Consider the following 12,840-nt stretch of genomic DNA (forward strand, 5'->3'; position numbering starts at 1 on the left):
GCGCTGGCAGTTGAGCTATCTTTCTCTCTGAGAAGAGCCAAACGCATTTCCAGTTCGCTCAGGGGATAAAGCTGATGCATATTTATAGTTTACATCCAAACGTTACCTACAAAATTTTCGATGGTTTGTTGGGTTTGTTTCGCAGATGTTTACCACACTAGTGCAGTTACAGGAGGGGCAGAATGTGCAGTGAACAGTGTTGACATCATCATCCAACAAAGCTTTTTTTCACCGACGCACATTTCACAGAATACGTTTCTATAACAGAGTGGAGTGCAGTGCAGTACAGACTCTATGTTTATGATAAACTGAACTAATTACTCTTTATCAGTACACCGGAGACCGACGTTGCTTATATGGAAACGCTCAGCAAACAATTCCGATCAGCCTAAGAAAGTAATTCGGAGTCGCCCTGTATATAAAATGTATCTCCCAATTTTCAGCGTATTGTGTGCTGTAGTGAGACTTCCTAAAAGACTGAAAGTGACTGCAGATTCTAGATTCGATCTGAAACCCTACCTTTTCGCAGGCAACGATCTTACTATATGAGTTACGACTCACGACCTGCCCTCACGTATGTAATGCTGTCAGTAAAGCACAAGGGACCTGTTGCGAGTCCCACCCCGGCACACATTTGTGTCTGTCAGTACTTTTAAGATACAGTGTGTTTGTGGCACTGAGAACCGGATGATAGTACACAAACATTCACTACAGCCATGGCTCTGAGTTTTACGTCCCAGTGGCTCCTTAATGCATTGATAAGTATAGTTCCCAGAATGAAATTTCATTCTGCAGTTGTGCGTGCGGTGTGCGCTGATTAAAACTATGCGCCGGACCGAGACTCACTCCGTACCTTTGCCTTTTGCGGGCAAATGCTATAGTTGTCAGGATATATCAGTCAGTGCAGCCAGCGAGTTTTGTTATTCGCATTTTTGTTGGAACTGAATCAGATGAATAGTTTAAAAGAAAAGAGAAAAGGATCTGTGATTACACGGACCAACAGACAGCTGGGTGACATTACGATTTCAGATTCCTTGCGCGACCGTCTGACGCGATACACAACAACATGGCTAAGTAATTATAGCTATAGTCGATAGCAATAGCCTGAATTTTTGTAGATAAATGGTTAACCGTGCGTACAGACCTACCAGTAGTTCGCATGAAGACTGCAGTCGTCCTATGTCCTAAGTTAGTTGGGTCCAAGATTAAGCACGGACGTCAGCTATGTATTGGCTGTGTGCGAACCAGCCGCGTCCCATGCACCGGCAGCGGCCACGCCCACAAAGCCGTTCGCGTTGTTTTTCTCCTCCTTGTCTCTATGCCAGGTCTCCTTTTACCGCCCGCAGCACCCCCACCTAACAGTTACAACAGGCCGCCGGAAACGACTTTGTCTGGCCTTATTGTGCGTAGGAGACTGAACTTTGCTAAGAACTTATCAGAGGTTGACAATGATTATTTGTCGTGTATAATGAACACAGGTTCTCCAGCAGATTGTTGAGGAATGATTCATTCTAATTGCCACCAAAGCTACTATAGTAAGTATGCAGTTATACATTTCTTAAGAGGTTATGTATTGTTAGGTACCATACGGGAGGGTAGTATTTTTGTTGCATAACACTTCTCTTTATTCTACTAACATGGACTAGCGTTTTCAATGTACAGTCCTGCAGTAGTACATTTAACTGTTTTATTAACAGCATGTACAATGAATCAGTGAATGTTTTACTTACAAACACCATACACTCACGTATATTAGTCTGCAAGTGTTTGAATACAATTTAGTCAGAAGACAAATGATTTAATTAACCGAATGAACCTCTCTGTAATGTGCCTTGTCGTTGATATAAATAACTGAAAGAAGAAAAATCTGAAAAATACTTCAGAGCCAAGATCGCACTTTAACATTTATTTTGAATTACAATCTGCAGGTCGCCCCATGATCACACTGTCTAATGTATGAAAGTACATTTTTCTATCCTGCCTTTTCATTTTGTGGTAAAACAAACGTTGAACAACAAGAGCATCTGAAATTTATCTTTAAAACTGTTGAATCTGTTAAAGGAACAAGTTACGTATATTGATGTTCCGAGAGATTTAAGGAAACATAGTGCGTAATGAAAGTCCAGTAGCATGCAGAAGCTGAATTAAAGATGATGTAAAACACTTTAGTCACACGTAATTTGATTTGTGTCATGTTTCTCACATATCCGGATAACTATCTTCTAACGTTGATATCTAAGTTTTCCTTATGGATTACGTATCATGTATTACGCATTTAGAACTAAATCGAATTGTTCAATACATGTCTGTAAACAAAATTCACAAATACACTCTTAGGGGAGACCTATTATTGAGCTCTGCACGTATTTCCGTACATTTCATTGTATAGCATCTGGAGATTTCAATGCTACATTAAGACACTAACTCCTACAGTATAGGTTTGGTAAACAGGGAGAATTCAATGCAAGGCAAAGACACGAACTCTTAATGTTTCTTCAAAGCTTGTGTATTGCGGCTTACGAATAAACTGACAGCAGACCATACCGTACAGGAGATGTACCCCCGTCAGAGGGCAAAGAGGTGGCACAGAAAGACAATACACTAAAATGAACAGATATATACAAAGAAGCACCACATAGAGTGTAAGCACTTACCATGGTTGATCTTGCCCTGCTCGGAGATAAGCATCTGAATCGGGGAGACTGTGTCACCATTAGCTGGCGTCCTTTTACCAGAAGGAGGAATACCGAAGAGGCGGTTCTTGGCTGACCGACCAACTTGCAAGTACTGCTTGTGTAGGCCCATTTCTAATGGCGAAACACTCACTCCTGTTGTAGCAGTTATCAACAATAGTATATTCACTTATTAATCACTAGGCAGAGAGTAGTAGCTGCGGAGTAGCTTTCACTCTTCAGTTAATACTTGTCACACTTTCGGAGAACTGGCCTTTTGAGGTAGTGCAGTGAAAAACACAGCACGGTCGCGGAGGACTACAGCGTTTGATGTGCGCTCGTCACTAGCTACTTTAGAGAGAATCAGTCACGGCTGCTTCGGAACGATGCGATGGTCGCTAACTACTCGCGAAAGAAACAGCGTGGGTACTGGTCCTGGGAGCGGTTACGGAGCACAGCGGAAGGCTCTCCATCCGGGGTCCACTGCACTTCACTGGCGTGGTCGCGTGGTCCCGTTGTCCCGCGGTGCTCGGTGGAGCGTCGCGGAGATGCCGCTGCGCCGTCGGCTAAACACCCGCGGAGGCGCGCCGTCGTCCAAGTCTTCGCTCCAGAGGGTGCGCTGCCGGCTGGTGGCCGCTGGAGCTGTCTCGGCTTCGTCCTGCTGCGGCCGGCTCTCCCCCGGATGGCCAGAGAGAAACTGCGCCCGCGCCGAGTGGTGGGGCTCGCCTCGTCTGCAACACAGGGCACCCGCTCCGCGTCACTCTCGCGACGGCAAGTAGGTCGTCTGCCGTGGACCCACACTGACACACACACTCACGCACACACACACACAGACGCGTGGCCAGCGCCTCCGCCGTCACGGCCCTGCTTCCAATTACACCCCCGTTACTCACCGTGACGTCCTTAGGAATTCCCCACCAGCTGCGTCTATATGCGACGCGATACATACCTGTCTGGCTGGAGACGGCCTTGGCGGAAAATATATGGAACATAGCGTGCTGCTGACTTATTAAAAGAAAAGTGACGTACGTTCTTTTGTACGAAAACTTCTCTCTAGTTCATCACTGCCTACCTCGCACTTCCATAGCAGAAAGTGAATACGCTTTCGGCAGAAGTTTAGTTCAGATCACAGTTCGGTCATTCAGAATAGTGTTACAATTACCATCTTGCTGGAGAGGCGAAAAAAAGTCTGGTGACTTAAGCTGCTGTACTCTCGTTGCGCAGAACAATGAATTATTTATTTTTCTTACGATACAAACTTCACACAGCAGAATTTAATCTTGTTTATTAATCGCTATCTATTTCTAAGTGTACAGGTTAACTTTAATTAATGAGGAGCGTTACTTGAAAACGAACCGTGATTATGAAATAATCTTTTGCGAATAAATAATAGTTTGACTGTCAATACTGATGCTGATGATGCCTTCGGTGATACGAAATCGACAGCAGTTAATAAAGAATATCAAAGACAACCGTGTGAAGCGGAATTAATAAAAAAGTGCATAAATAGTTCAGAATTCTCCGCAGCGAACAGAATACAGGTTTCTGTTTTTCTATAAATTACTCGGACGATTGCTTTCGAAAAGCCTCTGATGGTTTCCTTTTTCCATTCTTGAAAAAACTGATCTCATGCTCAGTCTCTAATGAGCTGGTCTGTAACGATAGAGATATTCCTAACTTCTTCGCCTTTTTAAAAATCTGATGTCGAACACTATGTAACAGATCACAATGGTTCACACCTCCCCAATAAACTATAAAAAGTCGATGTCGGTGATTAATGAATGAATACTACTGCTCCTTTGAAAATTATGAATGTTCGTTACAGATATAAGAACGCGTGTGTTAGTGTTAATTGGATATAAGAACATAACAGCCATCAATTAATTTCGAAATATTTGGTTATATCCATACTAGGTTTCTAAGACTTTTCAGGCTTATCTGCCGGATGGAGCATACAGAAATAACATTTATTCGGGAGCAACTAGCTATGTGGCAAGAAGAGAGGAAATACGTTAAAATATCGCCATGACAACGTCGAAGAACGAATTTGTTTACTTACTGCTGCAGTAAATAAAGAAATTCGTTTTTCGACTCAAATTACCTTTTATCTATCAGTTATGGTAATACACTAAGGTATTTCTTATATGCGTGTCAGAGACAGTTCACAACAACATGTTACGAAATTATGTATCCAGCTGCCTTATGAATTTCATAAGGGTTTTAAACTAGTTTATGGAAATAACAAATATTACAAAAGTGACTAGTCCGCAGAGGTACACACACACACACACACACACACACACACACACACACACACACACACACACACACACATTCGAGTTTTGGAGTTTTGCGAAGCAATCACATAAGAAGAATACTATATTACGAAATACTGGAATTATATTAAACTATTATATACATATCACAATTATAAATACAGAATACAAAAAGTGTTTTCTATTTTATTTTTATTGTGTGCATTAGAATTCAGTCCAGGCAAACACTATTTACAGGGTATTTAACGAGCACTCCAGTACAAAAAGACATGTTTCTATTTCCACTGTAACAACAGTGTTGATTCCAATGTAATTTTTATGTGGCCAATCGACAGAACGAGCGATATTTAGTTCAAGGACTCTTACTGATGAGAGCAGCAACGCATAAAGGATAATCAGTATTTTAGCTAGTAACTGAGTATTGGGAGTAACTGGAACAATTTAACGTTTATTTTACTACATGTTCTCAGCTTTGTTTTTACGATATGTGTCAGCAATCAGGCGTGTATAGTATTTCAAAAAGAAAAGTCTCGGTTGGGGCATCATCACGAGATCATCTACAAAAGAGGGCAAAAAGAAAAATATTAATACGAAACAAGGGACAAGGTCGTTTCATAAACGTCTACAGTGAGTAAATAACTAATTGAAAAATCGTCCCAAGGGAAAACTTCCGCATTATTCTGCAAATAAGCATGCGTCAAAAACGTGCGCGGTAGGGCATGGACCTATAAATAAAGTATAGCGGTGAGACGTTCTGAAAGTAATAGGCAAAAAGAGACAGAAAATTCAAAGAAGCCAGGGCAGAAAACACAAACTTTACCTTGAACACACCAACATCCGCAGACGTGTAAGCGATAATATAGGACCACTTTTACAAATCTGTGCAAATGTGGCATAAATTGTGTGCACAGCAATAGTTTCCTCAAAACACACTTAAACATGTACGTCGAACTGGAGGAAAACCGTACGCCGCGAGAAGTTTACTTAAGGGAAACTACGCCTAGGTGGCGCGGATGGACGTAACGTAGCGATTACAGCATTTAAAGGTCCCTACCCATGTACCAATTCATTCGCCGACCGACGGACCGTCCTATGTTGCGGCAACCTACACGCGTCCCGAAAGACTGCACTCAGCGATTTTTTTTATCTAATGTGTATTGAGGTTTACGAGATCCCCTTTGGTTTTACACAGGAACAGAAATTGGCATTTGCCTTGGCTGTTTTAGAGCAACAAGAATAAAAAAAGAATCCGAGAGATAGAGCTGTGGACAAAGCAGTGGCTAACGCGAAGAAAGAAATTCACCCACGTTCTGTTACTTAAGAAACTAGGAGCCGATGATTTTCTTAATTGTCTAAGAGTGGATGAAACATTCATTTCCGAGCTGCTGAATATCATTAAACCATTCTTAATGAAAAATAATGCAATCACGAGAGATGATATTAGCTATATTACGGTTTCTAACCACTGGCAAAAGTTAAGAGGATCTGGAATTAAATGCTGTTATCATATAAAACGGTAGCTGAAACCTGCAATGTTATTTATAGTTGTCTGAGGAAATACATTGTGCTAAAGCAAAATAAATGGAACAAAAGATGTTCATGTATACCTTAATTTATTTGTGTATGTAGCATAAAAGATGCCTCTGTACGTTTTAGATATTTCAAATGAGAAAAAGAAAGACTTCAAATGGTGGTGACTCGCATCATCTAATAAATACAACATTTAGCAACTGTCAGAATTGGTTCAAATGGCTCTGAGGACTATGGGACTTAGCTTCTGGCGTCATCAGTCCCCTACAACTTAGAACTACTTAAACTTAACCAGCCTAAGGACATCACACACATCCATGCCCGAGGCAGGATTCGAAACTGCGACTATAGCGGCCGTGCGGTTCCAGACTGTAGCGCCTAGAACCGCTCGGCCACTCTGGCCGGCCCAACTGTCAGTATAGAAAGATCTGATAATTTGCTTTGCATAACTGAACGCTTGCATACAATTTGGTCTTTTTTTTAACAATTATAACAACGGTGTACGAATATTTGACGAATAAAGGTCCATTGACTGTCAATATTTTGGTTTTTAGGTTCTACTGCCAGTATGTGTCGGAAAGGAAATCTAAAACCCAATGTGTCTGTACTTCGGTTTTAGATTTCATTTTCGATGGGTATCTAAAATCAAACCTGGAAACCGAAATACGGAAGGTCACGTACTTTATTCGTAAAATGTATATCTTTTACTGCCTTTATGTGCCACATAAACTATTATGGATTCAGGTTTATAATTTATAAAAAACAGCTACCAGCCACATGTATGGTTTAAAAAGGTTTATTATCTTCAGACCATGTCCGGTTTCGGATTTTTCTTTACAAATCCATCTTCAGATGGCAGTTACAAGCATTCTAAGTTGGACCTAGTTTTGTTTTTGTTATTCGTTTGCTGCAATGGGAAAGAAAAGAAATATTTTTGGTGTCATATCGGTAATGGTATTTTTACAAAAGATTTACTTCTTTTACAAAATCTAATTGCTCATGAGATAGTTTTCTGTTTTAAACTTAGTAAACGTGCACGTTATTGTACTTACGAGCTATGTAGTTCTGCCTGACGAAATATTACTGCGTTTATGTTTTCGAGCGCAAGCTTAATACACTTTCCAATATGCGTTATGTGAGTGCTATTCCAGTCAATGGACGTCACTTTCAACCTCATCATCTTAATTACACATGCAGCACACACGAATAACGTTTACAAAACGTGGCCCAGCTTCATATTATTTGTAGCGCCTAGAACCGCTCGGCCAAACCGGCCGGTAGCGAAGAACAATCGATATTTTCAGTAACGACTACTTAAGGCTGATGGATGACGGCAGTCATTTTGCTCAGTTATTCTTCGTGCGTTGTTGCTAACACTCAATAAACATCCTCTCTTTTCAGATCTTTTTCGTTGACAATGGCTTTTGTATAATAACACCATGCGTGACCTATATTTGGAGTGACTATTTACTCATTACCAGCATTACTATCTCCGGACACACTAGAGAAATTTAGAAAATTTTGTAGTCATTGTGGTTGTGTCAATGGTCAGAGACGTCATGGAAGATGACGTGGTGGAAATGGAAGGGGCACCTGATTTCAGAAATGAAAGAAAATGTGAAACTATCTGTCGGCTGTACTCAGATTCTTGCATAACGAAGAAAAGCAAACGGAGTAACAAGTTCGAAGGCAGATGGATCTCCCTATGAAACATATGCAGGTAGAAAAGGAGAACAATTTATCTCTACTACACCAAGTAGTATTAACCATGAGGTCTCTAGCTACATGCAGCTGCACCTGAAATCTCTTTCGTTCGTCGAGTTTGACTCAGCACTAGTAGACCATAAGGATCACTACACGGGTGCAACCGTTTAATCCCAACGGCGAATGAAGAAATCAGGTTGATCTTTGTTGAACAAGTCTGTCGCTAATACATGTTGTCATATCGTTTCCACCACGAAATGAAAGAATAACGAAATCTACATAAAAATGCGATTAGTTCAGGTAACTCATGTGGGGCTGCTAATATTCTGCAATAATTTTTACCTGAAGTAGTGATGTGTGTTGTAAAATTTTTGATTTATTTCATGAGCTGTTATTAGAGCCCTGATCACTAGTTACGACCACGTGTCCAGTTTGAAAAAGAGCACCACCTTTTAACGGATCTTTTGCGACAGCCACCGGAGCTCCGGAAATTGTTTGCAGTAAGGCAGTAAGGTCTAATATTAACCTCTATAAAATGTATGTCAGCAGATCGTGGTCTCGCGGTAGCGTTCTCGCTTCCCGAATACGGGTCCCGGGTTCGACTCCCGACAGGATCAGGGATTTTCACTTACCCCGAGATGAATGGGCGTTGTTGTGTCGTCATCATCATTATTCATCCCCATTACGGTCGGAAGAGGGCAACGGCAAACCACCTCCACTAGGACCTTGCCTAGTACGGCGCTGCGGATCTCCAGCGTCGTTCCCCTACGCTCTGTTAAGAAGCGTGGGACTTCATTTCCATAAAAATGTGTGCACGAAAGGCAATGAGCACCTTCCTCGTTTATTGTGCACAGATTTTCTGTTATAATATTGCAAATGTTTCAGCCAGGATTAAAAGGTTAAATATTGCTGCTATCCCGGGAAGTGCGGCGAGCTTTTACCAGGTATTTTTGTAACAATAACTAAAGAATAAGAATATAATACGTAGCCGATAGGGCGGCCAATTGAATGAATGACAGATACTGACGTTCCTGTCCGTAACGTAACTATTTAGCAATTAAATTTGTTGTCAGTTTAAAACGGTATCCTGGGCGCGTATTCCAAGGCACCACGTTCTGTTTTTGTAGGCGACGCACTGCTACTCAGTTACCCCTACACGATACAGACCTTACTTCATATCTGTAGATGTTTGGCAGCAGTAGGCGGCCTACTGACTGATGGAGGTTTGAGATATGGCGTGAGAAGTACGCAACTGGCTAAGGATTGGAACTCTTCTAAAAGAGTCAAAGATCCAAGGTTCTTTCTGTATCACAGTTTCAGTCTGAGTTGAGGAGCGCTTTTTACATACGTAGTATTTTAGATTTGCGTTAAACTTTGCAAAGGTGAATGTATACGTCCAGGAAAGTGAAATCAACAGGAAAGTGAGATGAAAAAGTATCTACAGCATTGAAATGTGACTTTCTGCCATGTTCGACGATGTACCCCCTCTCTTGGCAGACATGTATGTTAACTACAAGGATCACCTTTTAAGTCATTATTCAGTTTGAAGATTACGTTAAAAACGAATGAAAGTTGTTAGATATACACACTGGCATGGGTTTGCCTTAGATTCATTCAAGGTTTATGAGGCTAATCATTATGCATTTGAAAGTTCAACATGGTCCGTAGTAGGCTGTAATGCGATGTTTATTTAATCGTGCGATTAGCTAATTTCGACTAAGCGTCATTGTCAAGCATATTTGTAACATCTGTATTTCATGTCATTTTCAAATCACTCTTAATTATAAGTAAAAAGTAGCCACATGCCTGCAGTTTACGAAAGGATTCACATTACAATGACTCCTTTTAAGATCGTGTTCTGAACTGTGCTCTATGTACAACAATGTCGCACAATTAAATAAACATCGCATTACAGCCTATTAAGGACCATGTTTACGTTTATTAGGCATCTGGAGGCTGTGGATCCCCACCAATAAATAAACTTGTTGTTTTCCTCGTACTATCGAGGTCGTATTTTCCTCATTTACGTCAGTATGAGTTACTCTCAGGATCGTACATTTAAATACTGTAAGGTCTTTCGCTTGACTTTATTTGTGATGACTGTATCATCTTTGATCTCATAAGTTCATTAATTTCGTCTTTTTAGGCGTAAAAAACTGAAAAGCAACTCAAGGAAGGCCTTATTTGAATACTTGCTGGTTTAAGTAGCCCTTTGGCGGCATGAACAGTTTTTACGTGCTCAGAAACCCTGTTGATGCGACATTGCACCAAGTAGGCGATGTCAAGGAAGACGCTATTCAGCAACGTGAGGGCTTGGGCACCATCCATGAAGGACGTACCTGTTGGCAGGAGGACAGAAAGACGAAAGAATTACTGCACACGGCGGAACGGAAACCCCCACAGTTGGCGGAGAGTTACTGACCTCGAAGAAAATAAGACGACCCGGTGTTTCCCTGTACTGTAGCGTAACAAACGCAACGATTAACGTTAAGACACAGCCTGCTCATTATACATGCACGCCGTTTTTCTCCAACCGCTGTGAAGACTAATCTCACGAAAGCATGTTTTCCATCTTTTGTTAGTGTTTTTGTTCCGTGAGGTTTAACTTCCTTTCTATGTAACTCATTCGACAAGGAACATTAACTCCGTGATACACAGTAAATTCTGCGAAGACAACGAGCAGTAACTTATTAGAAGGAATACTAAGTGCTCTTTGACTGGCATTGTAAAGAACTTTAATCTATATAAATAAAAATCATTTGCCGCTTGTAGGAAAGACCATCTTCGAGAACAGCTCGACCGATTTTTTTGTTGTGTTCAGGTTTGTAAGAAACAAAATTGTTGGAAAATCCACCGGAAAAGTCGGAGATTTGGATCGTAATCTTCTATCAAAATCTCAATGAAATAAATGTAACGGTCAGTCTGACAGTTCAGCTGTCTCATGTTTTCATAGAAGAAAATGTGACGTTCAGTTTGAAAATTCTGTTGTCGCATATTTTAATAATAACGACAAATTCCGCATTGAATATTACTTTGCAAAAAAAGATTATATTTGAAAGCGATGGTCATCGTATCGTTGGTGCGTTGCAAAGATTGAATTGAAGTCACTTCGTAGTAATTTGGAGTGTAGTAAACATACAAATGATTTCATTTCGTGGTTCATTTCTTTCGGTAAAATGTCTTTCGAGAGAAGTCGAAATATCGGTCGGTGTACGCGCAACGGAAGCGAACTCAATGATCATCCCCAGTCAATGATTCTGACGAAGTGTGTAGACAGCTTTTGGAGGCAAGTCGATTAAAAATTATACAGTACACACTTCCTGTTAAAATGGCTGCCAGAAAGACCGTGCTGCGCTGTGCTGTGAAAATGTGCTGATTTGTTTACCTTCTCGCAGTAATTTTTAACAGGAAAGTTGAGTTTGCGGCTAACTTTATAACTCATCCTGTTCGTAGATTAAAACCTTGCGACATACTAGCCGGCCGAAGTGGCCGTGCGGTTAAAGGCGCTGCAGTCTGGAACCGCAAGACCGCTACGGTCGCAGGTTCGAATCCTGCCTCGGGCATGGATGTTTGTGATGTCCTTAGGTTAGTTAGGTTTAACTAGTTCTAAGTTCTAGGGGACTAATGACCTCAGCAGTTGAGTCCCATAGTGCTCAGAGCCATTTTTTTTGCGACATACTGTCATTAAACCTGCTATTCTCACAGATGCAGCCCTGGAAAAGTCTCACACGCAGTGTATTAATAATTCCAACAGATTTACCCATTCATTTTGACTCTTATTCCCAAACAAGGATCTGTTTGCAACAATACATGAGGTCAGTGAGGGGGGGGGGGGGAACGAGGAGATGTGGACAGAAAGATGATTGAGGAGGAGATGGATAGAGAGAATGTGGGGTAAGAGATGTACAGGGAGGAGGTGAAGGTGATGGACAGGGCTAGGGACGAGGAGGAGATGGACAAAGGGATGGAGGGAAGAGAGAGAAAGAGAGGGAGTGGAAGGAGATTTGGACGTATATCCAATTGCCATGCATATGTAGCAGCTACGAAACATTGCCAGGTTCACTAGTCTCCATGTGTAAAACAGAGCGTCCTTACTGAATGAATGACAGTTTCATCATTGCCCAGCTAAGTGTAAAAGCTTTTAAATTTTTAGAGCGTGTTGATCTTATTCTTTAGGCACCGTTTAAGATGGGATCTTAGAAATTCCATCCCTAAGGCGGTGAATTATTTGATGAAACGCTATTAAGGTAGTTTTGAAACTGGAACTACGAAAATTGGTATTTGGTTTCTCAGACAGAAATAAAAAAAGGTGCTTTAGCATTTTTTGAAATTCAACCATTAAATGGGTAAAATGTTATGTGGAATTTTATTTTGAAAATAAATCATTGTTTAAGGTCTACTAAAGTATTTTTAAAGTTACGTCTATGAGAATTGCTATTTGACTTCTCGGTTAGAAAAAAAAATGTGTTTCAGTGTTTTTGGAAATTCAACGCTTAAGTGGGTAAAATAAAAGATGCAAATTTTTATGAAAATATTTCATTATGAAAGTATTTTTAAAGCTAAATCGATGAAAATCTGTATGTGGCTTTTCGGTCAGAATTTTAAAAACTACATGATTCTGTGTTTTTTGGAAATAAAAGTGACGGGTAACATAGGGG

The 12,840-nt window shown here is 40.8% G+C and overlaps 1 protein-coding gene and 1 long non-coding RNA gene across 2 annotated transcripts in view; one reads left to right on the top strand and one right to left on the bottom strand.

The window, feature by feature from the left end:
- The window catches only part of LOC126101100 (scavenger receptor class B member 1), a 414,784-nt gene that overhangs the window by 322,382 nt on the left and 79,562 nt on the right, over positions 1 to 12,840 (bottom strand). Inside the window, exon 2 of the mRNA XM_049911775.1 lies at positions 2,655 to 3,403. Coding sequence (XP_049767732.1) covers positions 2,655 to 2,805 — 151 coding nt within the window. The 5' untranslated portion in view covers positions 2,806 to 3,403. The remainder of the gene's footprint in view (positions 1 to 2,654; positions 3,404 to 12,840) is intronic.
- Positions 1 to 12,840, top strand: part of LOC126101101 (uncharacterized) — a 341,158-nt gene that overhangs the window by 73,718 nt on the left and 254,600 nt on the right. The window lies entirely within an intron of this gene.

Source organism: Schistocerca cancellata, chromosome 9 (assembly GCF_023864275.1).
Source record: "Schistocerca cancellata isolate TAMUIC-IGC-003103 chromosome 9, iqSchCanc2.1, whole genome shotgun sequence".
In the NCBI taxonomy this organism is placed as follows: domain Eukaryota; kingdom Metazoa; phylum Arthropoda; class Insecta; order Orthoptera; family Acrididae; genus Schistocerca; species Schistocerca cancellata.